Consider the following 18,018-nt stretch of genomic DNA (forward strand, 5'->3'; position numbering starts at 1 on the left):
TTACTCACAGATGGAACAACTTTGCAGAAATAGGTTTCGCTCTTAAAGTTGCAGGCAAGCCCACACAGGCCACAGAATGGAGTTAGATCTATTCTAAAGGCACCTAAACTACAAATCCTTTATTTACTATATCAGCTCCTCTATTGGCCCAAGTGACTTTCAACCCCGCAGGTGTCCATTCCAAGCTTACTTCCCACACCTAGCATTCCCCCTCAAAATGTCCCCCTAGCAAGGTGCATTGTCTGCCAGACTGCATTTTGCCTGTCCCAAACCTTTTTGCATTGGTGCATCTGTACTTCGATACAATAAAGCAAACAGCCTGCACGCAAAGGATAAAGAAAGAGTAAATTTCCATGGAAAGCATGAAACATCAGTGGCCATTCTAGCAAAGGCCACACAGATCCCTGATACATATGTAGGGCATCTATGAGTAATGAGAGGCCCAGCCCTTTGTGCCTGAACATCACTGCTGCTGCTGCTTGACCCTACAAGTTCTTGCTGCACTTGAGGAATGAGAATGTCCCCTTAAAGGACAAAAAAAAAAAAAAAAAAGAAAAAAAAAAAGATTAGCAATTTGGCCTTTTTGCTAGGAGGAATTTCTAGTCTTTCACCTGAGCTTAAACAAAATCTCAGCACACAGCCACCTTTTTCCCCCAGTCATGCAAAATTGCAGCTTAACATGGGATTCTGTCCATTCATTGTTTTTCCAAAAAGGTCTGACAATAAACTTATTGCTGGAAAAAAATGAAAAATCACACCATCATAGGCTGGCCTGCTGTGTTCAGTAGATGCATGGAAATCAGCCACACTGTTCTGAAATAAATCACCACACTGATTTCCAGGCCTGTTCTTCCTAAAGAAATGAGAAGAGTGTGCATTACAAAAGGTGAAAAAACTTCAAGAAAGAGCTACAGCTCTCCTCTCAAGACATCCTGCAGTAGATCTGAACACATACTTTCAGATTTTAGGTTATTCTTCCCTTGCTCTATGCCAGCAAGATGACTCAAAAATCTTCAGTTCAGCAAGGGTTGTCAATCATTTGCTCTACATGTTTGGGGAGAGAGGACAAGCTTAATGGACTTTCATTACCTGGGCTGTGCTGGAGCAGTTCCCAGATGCATGGAGAGTACCACAAGGCAACGCTTCCCTTTCTTGCCTCCCTGTTGCCCTACAGGTACTTACGCAGTAGCAGACGTCTTTCTCCTTTTACAAGCAAAGAGAATGCTAAGAGAAATGCTAAGCATTTGTGTCTCAAACTCTCTACAGCCCATACTAAGAAAAGCTGCTGTTTCAAACCCAAGCCAGTGTCTGTGTGCAAAAACCAGTGCCAGCTGGTTTTGTTAAGAGAGTCATGTTTCTCTTACTTTGGTGAAAACTTGCCCTTGTAGCACCAGCTGTAATATCATCACTGACAAAAAGTCTGTAAAGTCACTCTCCTTTTACCTACCTGGCAGTAGTCAACTTTAGTTCAGCGACAGCATTGATTAGACCTACTTTAATTTCCTTAGAACATCTAAAATTTAGCTAAACTGATGGACCTAATGTTGTTAACATCAAATATTAAGTTTAAAACTGTTCACTGAACTGCTGAAAGATTGCATAATCAATGGCATACCTGTTTCTTACGAGTACAAACTTTTACTTGCAGAAATGATTACAGGAATATTTTTAGCTTACTTTCTCTAGCGAATGCTGAGAAATACAAATCTAGAGTACCAAGATTAAAAGGGACTCAACATGCATTTTATACTACATTTAAAATGCTCAGTTTAATTTTAACTCCACGTGTAAATGTTAAGTCTCCATTGACCTAGGACATGGTGCATACCATTTACTATTAAATGACAAGAGATCATAAAAAGGCTACTCTTTCCCAATGATCACAGAAATCAGTAAAGATGTTTACTCACTCTCGGCATTAAAATGGAGCTAACTTGAATAAATTTTGCACTTATATGTAAATTTCATGTGACAGCTAAGGAGATAAACCAAGATGCCACAAGACAGTGAATGCCAATGAGACAGTTCAAAATTGCCTTGAAAGCAGTAGTAAAACAAGTTTGGAGCAGCACCTTCTCAGATCTTCTGACAAGAAATACTTATCACTTAAGGCTGCATTCAGGCTATTGCTGGCCATTTGGTATTTGGAGGGAGATGTTTAGGTTCTGCAGGAACTGATGCTTGTGGTCCAGCCTCAAAGAGTTGAAAAAGTCAACATCTCTTAGATGTGACATGGAACAGAGATTCTTAGCACTAAAGATCACGTATCTGGGAGAAAATAAAAAACAACAAACCCAGATCAAGTAATTGCATCTGTCTTCTTAAATTGTTCTTAATATAATGAACATATTACAGTGACCTTTAGAATGTGTAATGGGTGATGCATTTAAGCTTTTTGAATATTTAAGCCACCTTCAAATTCAGTTTCACTTGTTTATTTCTACCTTAATCTGTGCACTAAACTGCATCATACCCAAGATGTATTAAAAAACAATGTAACCAGTACATACAGAGAGCTCCAGATCTCATTTTTGTATTTTTTCTTAAATCTCAACTATAAAGACAATTCTCTCCTGTTTCTCTTGAATTACTATGTTTCTCTGGTCTGTTTTTCTAATTCTTAAGAAAGCTACTACAGTACATAAAAAAGATCATCGCTCGTCATTTGTGAGCAGAATAATTCTATACAATACAGATTTGTAAGATTCGGAAATTTGAATAGATTTTGGGATATATTTCTCTAAAAAGCTAAATGAATACAGGAAGATTACACACATTTGAATTATTAAACTCATGACTGAGTGTCTTCCACTTAAAAAAATATGTTTCTTGTCTCCTGAAAACTTAAATCATCAATTTATTTTGGTTCCAACTTCTATTTTATATTCTGGTTTCAGATCCCATTGTTAGTCTGACAGAACTGGTTTTTTTCTTTTCATGGGACTAATTCTTTAGTGCTGCTTTAAATCACTCCTTAACCTTTCTCTAAAACTAAGTATAGCACAGCTCAGTGTTTTGACCACTACCAGATACAAAGCCCACTGTGTCAGCTGTTCTTTGAAAGATTTTGTTCCTTTTGCAGCCACTGCGAATTTTGAAATTCTGCTGATAGATCAGGTCTCTTGTCTACTGACCTGGGCATGCCTTAGTCCGTGATATAAGCACTTTCAGTGCACGTGTGCAGGACTCTTTAACAGAGCAATACTAATTGGTACTACGCATTCAAGGACCTAGCAATGTAAGAGGGAAATGACTCATGAATTTCCTTCCTTTTCATTGGCAATGTCAAGGGGTTAACATTGACTGTAGTCATAAAAAGATTTTCTTATCTCTTTCATTTTGCTTCCTCTGTACTCCAACTCTGTGCATAGTTAAGCATAGTTCATAAATCCTCACTATATCAAACCTCACTATTTGAGGACAATTTTTACTACATATTTATTTCCCTGAAATAAATCCAGAAGAGTGTAATAACTTACCTGAAAACTAGATTACTGCAGAGATGAAGACAAATAACTTGTGCAAGGATTATGAGAACATAAGGATAGAGAAATGTTAGAAAAAGGGAATTGTGATGTGTGTGATGGTATAGCAACAAAGACAGTTTAGTGAGAGGAGTATGGTCAGTGGGAGACATTCCCTACCAGCTCTTTATGTACAATGGCCTAGTCATAAATAAATTGTGTGAGAAATCAAGAGTTATAGCTAGTATAAAGTTCAACCTCTGCCCCTGAGACACTCCTCAGTATTAGATGTCACTGGGAGCAGAGTGTTTCAAGCTGAGGCTTTAAGCAATGTGACATGTGGAACTGCTGGGTACTTGGCAAGGATGCTGGAGTCCATCCACCAAAACAACAACCATTCCTAACTCTGCTGACTTGCCACCTTGCAGGTGTTATAAATGGGGCTAGTAGACCATAGATTATAGTGAAATAAACTTTCTTGCTGATTTCAGGGCAGCTCACTGGGGTTACATTAGATACAAGGAGATTCAGAGAAGCAATTTATTCCATCTGAAAGGTAATGTAATGTGAAAGCTAAAGATGTGTTGCTCCATACTGCTGGGGTTTTTTGGAATTACCCTGTAAGTAAAAATAATTGTTTGTGTATAATATACCCAGATGTTTTTTAGTGGAATTCAGTAATGACTCCCACAGAGTATTTTCTTCTGTCATAGCACTTAATGTTGGGCTGTTGTGGCTCTGCTCTGAGATGGGTCTCTCAAGCCTAGATAAAGAGAAGTAAGATTTATACTTTCAAAAGGCTTGAATTAGACTGTCCTTTAAGGATGCCAGCGTGTCATAATGACAAAATTTACAACTGCTTTATGTCTAATTAGTATTTTAAACATCATATTAAAAAAATATGTTATTTAAGAAACACGGCCAAAAAACCTTTTACGTTTAAAGTTAACCTCAGTTTATATTTTCCTATCACTTTATTCACTAGCAGAAAATGGAATTTAAAAAAAAAAAACAGTTAGTTTTAGCCTCCTTAATAAAGTTGTTCATAGTGCTCATTGTGCCTATGGAGTACACAGGTACAGTCCCCAAATTTCTCATCTTATTTATTCCTAAAAACAAACAAATAAATTAGACAAAAAACCCAACCAAAAAACAAAAACAAAAACAAAACAAAAACCAAAAAAAAACCCACAAAACCAAAGACCCCCTCAAAAACTCTCAAAACATTTAAAATTAATTATTTATTATAAAATATACGTTTTCACTACAACTAATCATGATATATATAATAATAGCACTAAGGCTGTTTCAAAAGGCATGTAGTAGCAAGTAATATTTAACCCACTGCAAATTAAACCGAAATGTCAGATGATCTTTGAGACTTAATAATAAGCAAATACTAACAGTTGAAGGTAAATCACATATTTTTCATCTTTTACAACTAAATCCCAAAGTCAGGCTAGTTGATGGTATGACAGCAAACTACAATAGTTACAGGGTGATACTGATCTACATGCAATTTTAGCTTGTGGTTTTGACTCTAGTGAAGAATGTGTACCATTGCGTGCATGCTCATACTTTGTTTCCCAATACACAGAGTGCTGATAAGTAACATTCCTAACTTAAGGCATCTGTAGGATTTACTCATCACTAAGAATTTTAGTTTATGAATATTAATTTTAGATATCCTCTTTAATATTGGCTACTGGAAACTTGTCACTGTAGTTAATTTAAAGAAGTCTGATTAATTTTGCTCAATATATTCCTCAAGAATGTATTACTCAGGTAATATAAACAACTTCTGCTCCTTAAACACTATGGTTTATATGCAATGTGTTTGCTTATTATTACTAACAATTAAATTATTTAACATACTTTAATTACAAAGACCATATCCACCCTGTTCTGGTTTTGTCTGGGATAGAGTTATCCATAAGGGCTAAGGGCTATCTTTCAAATTTGTGTCAGAAAGAGTGTTGATGACACAGCTTTCATTACTGCTGAGCAGGGCTTAAGCAGTGTCAGGCTTTTTCTGCCCCTCACGGCACCCCACCAGTGAGTGGGGATGCACAAGGATCTGGGAGAGGATACAGCCAGGACAGCTGACCCCAGCTGACCAAAGGGACATCCCAGACCATAAGGCATTATGCTCAGCATGTAGAGCTGGAGGAAGGAGAAGGAAGAGTTCCTCACCCACAGCGACTGTCCTTTGAGGACACAACCTGCTCCAACATGGCCTTACCCATGCTTGTATACCCCCTCATGGGGCACATCTGATCTGTAGTGTGTTTCTCCCTGGCTACACACATCGAGGTGCTCCAACATGACCTCATGCAGGCTTCAAGCTGTCCTTGCTGCAGCAGGGATTAATCCCTGGGCCACAGTCCTCCCAGAGGTGTACCTGCAGTGGTACAGGCATAACCATGGACACCGAGACTTTGGGGTGTCCTGCTCTTTCCTGTGTGCACTTATTCACCGGTCACAGTCCCTTTCAGTTGATTTCACAGTGGAGTTCCAGCTTGCCCACTAAACAGAATAAGCAGTGATGCCCTGGCCATCTGCCAGCCCATGTGCATCACCACAGCTGTTACCAGAACGTTCCCAGGCCCAGCAGAATAACATGATCAGCAGCACAGCTCTACGGCAAGCGTGAAAGCAAAAAGCAGTCACTAATAAGCACTAGTCTCTAACACACAGCCGGGCAAGTGAGCCCCATGGCAAGCACAGGAACCTGTTGATTAATGGCAAAGCAGCATAACTGCTATAAATTCAATCTAGCACATTCCAATCAAACATTATTTTGCACCCTTTAATAATTGCACTGGGTGACAAAAAGGACTATTTTGGTTTAACCCCAGCCATCAACTAGACCTACACAGCTACTGGCTCACTACCCCTCCTCAGGACAGAGGGTAGAAGCAGAATTATAATAATGAGAAAACTCACGGGTTTGCAATAAAAATGATTTAAAAGATAAAGCAGAAGCTGCTCATGCAAGCAAAGCAAAACAAGGAATTCAATTGTCATCTCCCATGGGTAGAAAAGAGCTCATCCATTCCCAAGAAAGCAGGCCTCTGTCATATGTGATGGTGACTTGGGAAAACAAAGATAATCATCAAGAACATTTCTAGTTCCTTTTCCCCAGCTGAGATATGCTGAGCTTGACACTGGAATATCTCTTGGGTCAATTGGGTTCAGCTGCCTGGCTGCTTTCCCTTCCAGGTCCCTGTGCACCCTCCGTCTTCTTGCTGGTGGGGTGTGGTAAAAAACAGTAAAGGCCTGGATGATATCTAATAAAACCAGTAATAAAGTATGCTTGACTTATCAATACTGTTTCCACCACAAAGCCAAAACATAACCCCATAGTGGCTGCTTAAAGGATATTAAAGTGGCTGGTTAAAGAAAATTAACCCTATCTCAGCTGAAACCAGATCCAGTGTTTTAATTTAACCCTATGCTGTAATCTTTTCCATCTGGTTTCACTTGTTACAAATGGCAAAGTGTGAAATAATTTTGATATTTCAAATGTCACCTGTTCCCAGCTGCAATTAGCATTTAAAAGCTTAACATCCATTTTCATTCAAATATGCCGCCTCTGTAGTCATGGTAACCTCATCAGTTTTATCTTCCAGCTTTAGAAGGTACTGCTGGGGTACTTAGAGATGTTGTTATTTAGGATTTTTCATTTGATTCCCTCCTCCTTCCCTCTCCATAACAAAAAACACCTCTGTGCTTGATTTTACCAAGTTGAAGGTTTACAACAGCAAGCAAATAGACAAAACGAAAATACTGTTCAAAAAAACAAAAAAACCCCAAAAAAACAAAAAAAGAAAAAAAAAAAGAAAAGAAAAGAAAAATTACTTCTTGGAGCTTTCTGGAACTAGGAATTGATGAAGAAGAATGGCTTATGAATTCAAATGACTCCTCACACATGATGCAGTAAACTACGGATAAGGTATTAAAAACTATATATTCAGCATGAATATAAACAAATATAAATAAAAATTAAAACCTAGTTACACTTACAAATGTGTAGGAGTAGGTGCAGAGGTGCCTTCTCCCCTCTCTTTAAGGTGAAACATTGAACCGGCCATGAAGCAAATATTGTTTCATTCAAATCATGTAGTTATTCTGTTTTTAGTTAACCAGTTCTGTTTTAGTTAACCAGGATACCAGGTGTTTAATTTTGTGAGGAAAAAAAAGGGATTTCTTTTATTGTTATTATCCTTCTTACACTAATGTAACTGTGCTTATTTATTTCTCTCCTGATTATTAGGCAGAATTTATAGGAGAATGGGTCAGCTGATTCAAAATGCTGAAGTCTGGTAGAGATACCCATCTATGAGCCACATAATTTTTGTTACAGATATTATTGTCCCTGGCTCACAACATATTTTTATTGTTAGGAGAAAAATCATTGCAAGTAGAGAGAAACAGATGGATATTAGAATTCAGATACATGGACTTTTGGATGGTATATAATATCATTGTAGGGAATGTAGTAGCATAATTATAGGGGATTTTTTTACATATTCTCCCTGTGGTCATTTGTTAAAGTCACCTATTTCCAATTTTTAATTCAGAAATTGATAAAACTGTGGTACTACACACATATCTCAGCCTGCCTTTGGGCCATCTGTGAAGCTGTAAAACCATTTTTGGTATTTTTTCAAGAGGCCACTTCTCATAGACTGCAAACCAACAATTCAGCAGTCACAAGAAATTTTATATGCACACCTACCCTTAATCCTTGTCATACAGTGGACACAGGTTGAATTTTTGAGATGAATTTTCATTCAGGTCTTGCATATGTGGATACAGAAGTAAAACCGCATTTTAGCTAATTCTTATCTGTGTGGGGTCTCTAGAAGCACGGTTAAAAGCAATCTCCACATGTGTTCTTGCATCATCCTGAGACTGAAGGCAAAGACAAATTGTGATAGTCAATGGGCCCCCTCCATCAACTGCCAGCCAGCAATGACCACCTCCCAAATAAGTAACATGAAATAAATGTACGCTGCATGAGCAGACTCCGGCCTTAAAGAGCACTTTGTGTGCCTGACTCAGCTATGGCTCTCACTAGAAACCAGTGCAATTTTGGACATATCTTTGTAACCTTTTACATCTCTTTCGTGGCCACATAGTATCTAAGATGCCTGCTGTACTTTGGTGTATCTGGTTTTGCCATGTCCTAAGTCTTTACAACTTACAGGTTTCCCATTAATGCCAAGGGCAAAACAAACAGCCCGGGTCTTCCAAAATGCCTACAAAATGTGAAAATATAAACAGACTGTGCGCGCCAGGCTTATACCAACGGTCCTTATTTTTCATGTGATGTCGTAATAATACTTATAATATCTGTGTGTTATCCCTTAAGAAAAATTCTTACATTTTTGTATTCTTTGTGAAGCACCAATTAACAGTTATTTTCTGTTTGCCAAGGGATGAAATCAGACTACAAAATGAAGAAGGTAGAAACTGAAAAAGGTTATTTTTACCCCAAAGAGACTGAGGGTTCACCTCTTACAGTAGGGCTTTTCAGAATGTGCAAAGGATATCACTGAAAGTGGACAAGTTAGTGAGCTGCTTACCAAACTCTTCGCAGATCTCAATGGCTGTCTCACCCAACCCATCCGAATATCTGGGCTCTGCATTTTTCAAGACTTCCACATGAAGTTCCTCTTAAAGTGCCCTGAATCAGGACCATCCTGGGGTATTGGCCCACCTACACTGGATTGCTTTAGTTTATCCATGTAGGGTTTTTAAACAATGGCGTAGAGGAGGAGTGCAACTGCTATTTCAAAAGCCCATCATCTATGTACTCTAATAGATCTCCAGCACAGAAAAAGAAATTTTACAAGAAATTAGCTGTGGCAGAGCTGCATTGTAACTGTTTCAAAGTTTGTGTGTTTTGAAGCAATTACTTCATTAAAAACAGCTTATTGGGGAAATACTTATGTTGAAAGCAGAAGACCAAAAGAGAAGGAGTCAGCTCCGGCCAAGGAATTCTCCTGTTTTCTTGTCTGTTTAGAGAACCTTTATTGTTCTCTTTGGCAACTTTGAAATGCAGTTTTAAGACATTTCTTCTCAGCAGTAAATTAATCATGATGAATAGCTTAATCGTGGGTATGTCGTCGTCCTTAAATCAAAACCAAAATGAAACGTCCTTTTCTTTCATTTCCTGATTTCCCTTCATTTGACATAAAGGATATTTTGATCAGAAGGCCTCACCTTTTTAAAATAATCGCGCTCTTCGAGGCTTGCTACCTTCGCTAGAAGCGCTGCATTTTACCTTACTTAAACCGCGCCAGCTAACCCGGGGCGCAGGGGAGAAGGGAAAGCAATAAATTCCTCGCCCCCCAGGCTCGGCCAGTGCCCCGACTCCCGCGGGATCGCGGCGGGCGGGGGCGGGGCGCCGCCTGCCCCGCCTGCGCGGGGCGGATCCGCTGCCGCCGCCCGCCGCAGTCGGAGCGGCTCGGGGCTGTGCAGGGGCCGCCCGTCCCTGTCCCCGTCCCCATCCCGCTCCGTGCCGTGCCCCTGCCGAGCGCCCGCGGGCCGGGGCGCAGCGCAGCGCAGCTCCGGGTGAGCGCCGCGGGGAGCGCGGGCGGGGGTTGGGCTGCGGCGGTGCGGGGACTCCCATCCGCAAATTCCCGCCTCCAAGGGCGGTACCGGCTGCCGAGGGGTGAGCGGTGCCCCCAGACCCCGGCCGGTGCCTCCGCGGCTCTCCGCGCTCGGGGCTGGACCCGCTCCCTGTTCGGAGGTGGAAAAAGTTTGTGCGGCGTGGAGCGGAGCGCGGCGGAGCGGTGCGAACTTGGGCTGAGTTAGGCGAGGCTCTGCGGCATCTCCGTGGGGGGACGGGGAAGAAGGCGGGGCGGCGGGGGGCTGCGCTGCGCTCCGTCGGGGTCTGGGGTCCGCCGTGTCGGGAGCGGTGTGGCTGAGCTCTGCCGTGCCAGTGCCGGGGATAGCATGAGCGCTTCTCCCGTATCCCGTTCGCGCAGCGGTCAAGGGAGCGCGGACGCCGCCGGCTCTGCGCGGCTGCGGTGGCGGTGCCGTTCGGCTGTCTTTCCTGCTAAGTGTTTCTGTGGCAGTCCGTCGAGTGTTAAATCTGAGGTGGAAAATAAATATCTCTGCTGGGCTACTGCATCTTGCGGATGAAGTGTGTCTCTATGACATCTTAGTGTGGAAACTGTTTGAAAAAGATCAGGAGAAACTGCGAATGACTTATTAGCTTATAGGGAAATAACTGAATGTAATAGCTGTAGTCTTGTATTTGAGAATATAAAATCAGTTATTCTGCTGATTGTTCAGAATTCAGAATTCAGCTACTGCTACAAATGACTTGAATAAGAGATGTAACAAAGTATTTTGGGGCAGTAGTTGTAAAGACTAACATTCAGGTTTGTTGAGAAAGTATCTTATCTTTTCTTTCATGTAAAATGCAACTTACTCTGCACAACGTATATGTAACTAACTTCTACATTACAGATATTCTTCAAATTCCTTAACCAAAACACCTGTTATTATCTTGAGGTTTTTCCCTGTATTAGAAGGGCTGTTAGTCAAGAACACTTATCTCTGACATACGTGAATAGTCATTCTTGCATAATTCTTTACCACTTCATTTGTTTCAGGATCAACTCTTGTGTAAATTTAAACTATTTTCTTAAGTATTGGTAAGAGGAGGACTTTTTAAAGGTACTGCATAGGTATTCTTAGTAACATCCTACATTTATTCTAAATGCATGACATAAAACAAAACAAAAATGAGGGGTGACTGAAAATTTTGTCTTGACTCATCCAAGACAGTGTACTAGGTCTGATCAGAAGCAAGCCAAGTTCTCTCTGTAAACCTGAGTCAATTTTACAGAGGAGCTACTCCCGTTTCAATCCTGTTCCAGCACCAGTGTTCTACTTACACATGTAAGGACTGTTGCACTGTGCACACATAACATTTCAATTAATGCTGCCTCAGCTGTCTAAAGGTCTGATGAGATGCTTGTTAGCACTTTGATTGCTTTTTTCTGGCAGTGTTGCCCCTGCATTTGGGATTTGGACATTACGTGTTCATAGTGGAAAGTAATTACAGCAGGTAATAATCTTTGGTGTATCCATTAAAATAATAGTTTCCTCATTTTTGTGCAACATCTGGGGACAGTTTTTACCTTCCACTAGGATATTTTTTTTGTCAGCAACTGAGGAGAGCAGTGGAAGAGGCACATGAGAGGCATGAGTATTGGTAAATTGTTATCCACGGGGTTACTGCTTAAACAAACATATAATTGCTGTGTCTGGTGGGATGTGACAGAGCTTTATGCTGTGTATTCTGATTTAAATTTTAAATGTAACCCAGTGTATAAAATGCTTTCATAAGTTTCTAACCACTTCCTGTTTCACTAATATCAATAATGTGTTTGTCCTTTTAAGACGAATGAAGAAAACACGTCCTGTGAAGAGTAAAAGTACTTGATTCTGGGAAGACTCTTACAGCACTTCTAACTTCAAAGCTGGAGAAAAGTATGAAGGAACGGTTCATCTGACTCCCTCAGCATCTCGCACAGAACACAAAATGGCTCTTCAGAAAAAAACTGTTGTTGGTGTCTTGGAGGAGTGGTGTTTGGCAGAACCGCTGTTCGGTTGCAGGTGGCACCAGAATGTTAGGAAAAAACTCAGACTGATACGAATTGTAGGGCTCCTTGTCAGTGTAGTGGCCATTAGTACTTTCTCACTTTCAATGAGTGCCTTTTTCAAGATGGAACCACATAGCATGGCGCTGGTCAGCAGCCTAGATAGCCAAAAGCTGGTGCGTGGACACCAAAGAACTCTCTTGGATTTCACAGAACAGGATGAAAACGGCACTCCAGATCCACATGCTTCTATGAAATATGAAGCTGGGCACGACAATGAAACAGATGATCATGCGAAGGGAGAGTACCCCGAGGACCTTTTCTCTCTTGAGGAGAGGAGACAGGGAGCAGTGATCCTCCATATAATTGGAATGATTTACATGTTTATAGCCTTAGCCATAGTCTGTGATGAATTCTTTGTTCCTTCCTTGACTGTCATCACTGAAAAACTGGCCATTTCTGATGATGTGGCAGGGGCAACCTTCATGGCTGCTGGTGGGTCAGCCCCAGAACTCTTCACTTCTTTGATAGGAGTGTTTATATCCCACAGCAACGTTGGCATTGGTACAATAGTGGGATCTGCCGTGTTCAATATCCTATTTGTTATTGGAATGTGTGCTTTATTTTCTAAGGAGATCTTGAACCTTACTTGGTGGCCACTCTTTCGAGATATGTCCTTTTACATCATCGACTTGATCTTGCTAATCATCTTTTTTCTGGATAACTTCATAATGTGGTGGGAAAGCATAACACTCCTGACAGCATATTTTTCCTATGTGACATTTATGAAGTTCAATGTCCAAGTAGAAGAATTGGTGAAGAAATTTTTAAACAGGAACAAGGTTGAGAAGGTAACAACAGATGCTGAAGGAAAGGTTGGTTCAATTTTTAGTTGTATTATATGTAATAATGTCCTTGTAAGTGCCGAGTCTTTCTATAGCATAAGGGTTCTATTATAGTGCAGTAACCAATATAGAAAAGTTCTGTGTTTTGCTCAAATGTCTTTTTGTTTAATCAAACTGATACAATTGAAAACAAAAGAACAAATAGCCTTCTAGCAAATAAATAGCTTTTAATTCCAGAATGATCCTGATCACACAGAAAGCAAGAAAGAAAATGCCAGCAAAAAGACATAAACCTTTACTCAGCATTTTGGCACACTGATGAGGTCTGAGCTATTTTTTCCCTAAGCTTTTGGATTAAGCAGTGACAATATCTGGGGAGGATCTTGTGACAAAATTTTGCTTTCTAAAGACTTTTAATGCACTTCCTTCCTTAGAGAAGGTAACAATAATTCAGAACAGTGTACAAAGGTATTTTTATACCTGTTTTTCATCTACTGATGCTGATAATGCAGCATTAACTTCCTGTTGTAATTAGTGACAATTACATGAAAAAAAACTCATGAAAAGAGTGACCACAATGGCAAAAGTCATAGGTTCTCTGTTTAAGGAGGATGGTTTCCCATATGCCATTTGCAACTATGAAAACTCATTTTTCTCCACAAGCATATAATGAAATTAATGCACAGAGGGCTTGGTGGGTCTCCACCGAGTATGATAATCTTTTGAACAGTTTTCTTCTTAAAGCAAGCAATATTTAAAGGACCTATGAAGCTGAGCTGATTAATACTTATGCATGTTGCAGTATGTTGGTTGGAATGTCTGGTTTTATATTACTTTGGGTATATTAATCAGATAAAGCTTTATTATGCAGTAATTATTCACATTATCAGGGACCTAGCCACTCACTGTCCTGTTTCTTTTGTTTAGCAGTCCTATGTGAAATGGTTCAGAAGAGACACAATCCACCAGTATCAATGCCCAGGCACATAAACAGGAGGAGAGGTAGATAGTGACAGATACATCCAGTTTTAGGGGAAGCTACAAACCACCAAAATCAAAACCCAAAAATGTCTCTTTTTTTTTTTTTTTTTTTTCTTTATTTTACTCTCTAACAAGGTTTAACAGCTGTACAGTTACTTGTAACTTTATATTTTCCTTTTAGGGTTTGTTTGTTTGTTTTCCAAAATCAACATGTTCATCTTCGTCAGATTTTATAAGTAAATGAAAAGAAAGGTCAATACCAACAAAATACTTGCATAACTAGCAAAGAGCTTCTTTCACTACATTAGTTGGTTTCTAAATAATCTAAGGGTTCATAGTGCTCTGTAAGTCCTTTGACAGTGCTAAAAATATGTGGTGATAGAGAGACCATGGTATATGGAGCAAACTTTATCTATCCAAAACTAGACAGAAAATATAAATCTATAATTGGTCTGAAGCAATCATCAATATGAAAAGCAACTGCCTTGTGTTGTTGAGACTACAAGGTAAGGGAGAGTAGCTGTATATCAAGGTGTTTATTTTTGGCTGAATAGAAGAAAAAATCATTTGCGAACCACATCGAACATTATTTATATTTGGAGAACTGTAGATGGACTTGATTTTAAAAGGATACCTTTAGGTATGTTAAACATTTATTGTTTAACATATTAATTAATTAGAGTTTGTTTATAACACAGGTACTAAGATTTCAGATAGGGGTGAAAGAAATTAAAAATTGGCTACTTTTCCTAAAACCACAAGCTTTGCATCATATGTTTCATGAAAACATTTTTCCTGAATTAACTTGAATTTAATTAAAATGATAAAATAATGTATTCATGAATCATTGAGGGGTGAAGAAAGATGAAAGATGCTCTAATTTTATTGCAATTTAGCTAATGCGTATTTTCTGCTTCCTGAGGAAAATAGCTTTTCAAGGTGTCAGACCATGTTTTTACTCTGTGAGCCATGCTGTAAAGACATATTTTTGAATATTCCAATGACACTTTGAAATTATAAGTCATTATGAATGATTTTATTCTTTGCTTGAACAACATTAAGGAGGATGAATGTAATTTTTTAGTAGGAAGGATGTCACAGATTATGTGTGTTGGATAAAATCTCAGTGAAGTTCTCTCTTAATCTATTTGTTATTATTAGATAATTGGTTGTCTTGCTTTTTAAATTAAAAGAAAAGCGAAAAGAAAAACTATTATGTGTAGTCCCAAGCCTAACAGAGATGCCTAGGGCTTTCAGCTTGAAGTTACTGTCTAAAGCAAAGCATAAAATGCTTTAATAGTTTGAGGTTTGGTGTCTCATAGTGAATGCAAGGCACATGGATGTTTATTTCCTAAACAGTGAGGGTTATAAGTATCACAGAAGTTATAGTCTAGGCTTTTGGTGGCAAAAAATATTTCATCTCTGAAGTATAAGCTATTAGCCCAGCTTGCTTCCACTCATCAAGAGCATGTATGTACAATTGTATGTATTGAATTAGTGTACTGAACTGAAAATCTGTGGTCTCAGTTGTTTCTGATGGAAACTTTTTCACTCTCTTTTCCCCCATTGAGAGAGAATTGCTAGGCAGCTCTCTGGAACTGGGTGTGTTAAAATATCTTGAAATATTTTAATTTCAGGAGAATAGAGAAAATTCTCTCTCTTCTAACCAAAACTCCCTCTTTGTATCTGTTGTTGACTCTGCTGCTGCCAAACTGGCAAGTATTCTGCTAAAAAAACGTGTGTGTCGTATTTATCTTTAAGACTGTTGTAATCTGAAAGCTGCTCAACGAATTTGAGAAGTCTAAATAAGGCAACATAAAGCTGGATAGTGAAGAGTTAGGTGGCTTATTAGCAAACAAGTACCAAAGATTAAAATACTGATCAGATGAGAAACCTCTTGAGATACTAAAATGTGTTTTAATGTTAATATCAGTGCTTTTATTCTCTGTTGTCCTGAGAGGTTGAAGAAAGTTTTATGTTCTCATGGATGGTATTTCCCATGAGGAAAGGCTTTAGATATGAACTGATTTTTTTTAATCTAGCTTTCCTCTGCTCTAGGTGTATTCATCAGGTAGCTGCCATGCATGCATATCTCTATAGATGCCTTTTAGATTCCTATCCCCATTCTTAAAAATTAAAGCACACTTTTTTTTTGTACTAGAAAATTGTGACTATTTGAACTTCTGATCTTATTTTCTTTAGTGTGTTGGTTCCTTGTACAAATTTAAATACAGTCAGAGTACTCTATATGAATTTCAATGTGCTCACTATTTTCCTTCGTATGATTTCAAACATATACAGTCTGGATTATTAAAGAGTCCAGGTTGAGAAAATCTGGTGACTTTAATTTTTGAAACAATTTTGTGGCACTGGTGAGGACAGACTACAAGCTTTTTTCATTTAGAGTTCATAGGGTTCATTGGCAAAGTTCTATTTGAATTGTGGATAGTTCTACACCTCGCGCCACCCCCAAGGAAGCCTGATGGCAGTCTGATACTGATGAACTCCAGAGAGCACTGTGAGAAGGATGAAAAAAAGGAGGATAGATGAAACAGCAAGGCAGCATGAAAAGACAAGATAAAAACCAGATGGCTGGGTTCTACAGTGTAGGATGGCATATGGTATATGTGGATCAAGATGGGTCCCTAACAAGTCACATTGAATGGACCCTACTGTAGTAAGTGCCATCCCACCCATCCCACCACTTGATATTCCCCAAAGTCCCATCCAGCCTAACTTCTTCTGTGGCATGATTTTTAGGTTTTATGTAGCTATCCAGCAAAGAACAGAAGACTTTTAGGACTGAGGTAGAGACTTTGGTATTATTTTGGTATCTTCCTCAGCTGAACAAAGATGTTTAAAAACATAAGCCTGAAATTGATTATAATAGACAGGAAGAGGAAAACAGAAAAAGCTAATGGGCAAACTTCTTAAAAATAAGACTTTTTTTAAACTTTCTGCTAAGATTTCAGTCTGTTCTTCATTGTCTGTATTGGTGAAGTTTTGTTGAATGTATTAAGTCATGTTAAAACATCACATGGAAACTTCAGTGCTTCAGTACTTTTTTTCCTTTAAAGTAGCATGGAGATCATTGCAGAAATGCTTGAATCTGATTGTTCAGTAAATAATTCAAAACAGTTCTGTTTGGCAACTAGGAGAACAGAATGTGGGTGGTACAGGGATGTTGTGCAATGACATCTGTTTCACTGTACCATTTTAGATAAATAGCTTATGGTATATACAAGACAGTTGCAGTTTTTCTACATTTACAGAGAACTGCATTTTGAAAATGAGCTATTTTTACCAACATGGCATAGCTATTATTTTATTGCCAATTTTGTTGTCTCAAAAAGCTTGAATAGCTTGTGTGTGATATTTTAAGATCCACATTGATCTCAAGTGTTGCCACGGTGTACTTAATGGCAGTATTTGCATTCTAAAGAAAAGTAACAGTATTTTAGTTGCTTTTATGCTTGGTGGTTGTATCAGCACTGCACATGCACATTCACTGTCATAATGCCTGATCTAATATGTGTTCAAGGTAAAACACAAGTTACCTGCATATGTACGAGAAAAATTGAAACTTCAGCTTCCAGGGCTTCTTAATGTTGAATCCACAGACCCAATAATTATAACTCTATCTACAGAATAACCTTTCTTTTCTCACTACCAAGATATTTTTTTCATAGTTTTCATAGTCCATAGTGTTTCATAGTTCTTAGGAAGATTTGACTTTTATTCTAGACACAGTTCTCAGTTGGTCTACTTGTGCAAGCACGTGTGTGAATACAGAGCTATGAGTATCTGGATCTTGCAAGACAGATGCATTGTTCTAAGTACATGTTTGAAACGTAAGCCTCAGCACTGACATTGAAATATCTTTTGTTTAGACAAATGTCTGGTTTTGTGTCATGTTTTATCTGCTTTTATTCACTCAAAAAACTTTCAGTCTACTTCTGTGTTAATTTAATGTTACTCTAGTAACAGGAACTATAAGTTAATTTGCCTTGCATTTTTAGCATTGTTGTTTCAATTTAGGACTACTAACTGACATAACCATAGGCTGATACTTTATATATGAAACCATTAGTACAGTGAAATGGA

The 18,018-nt window shown here is 38.9% G+C and overlaps 1 protein-coding gene across 1 annotated transcript in view; it reads left to right on the plus strand.

The window, feature by feature from the left end:
* The first annotated feature begins 9,921 nt into the window (after positions 1-9,921).
* The window catches only part of SLC24A2 (solute carrier family 24 member 2), a 105,745-nt gene continuing 97,648 nt past the window's right edge, over positions 9,922-18,018 (plus strand). The window contains exons 1-2 of the mRNA XM_058865393.1: positions 9,922-10,046; positions 11,889-12,963. Coding sequence (XP_058721376.1) covers positions 12,031-12,963 — 933 coding nt within the window. The 5' untranslated portion in view covers positions 9,922-10,046; positions 11,889-12,030. The remainder of the gene's footprint in view (positions 10,047-11,888; positions 12,964-18,018) is intronic.

Source organism: Poecile atricapillus, chromosome Z (assembly GCF_030490865.1).
Source record: "Poecile atricapillus isolate bPoeAtr1 chromosome Z, bPoeAtr1.hap1, whole genome shotgun sequence".
Taxonomy (NCBI): Eukaryota; Metazoa; Chordata; class Aves; order Passeriformes; family Paridae; genus Poecile; species Poecile atricapillus.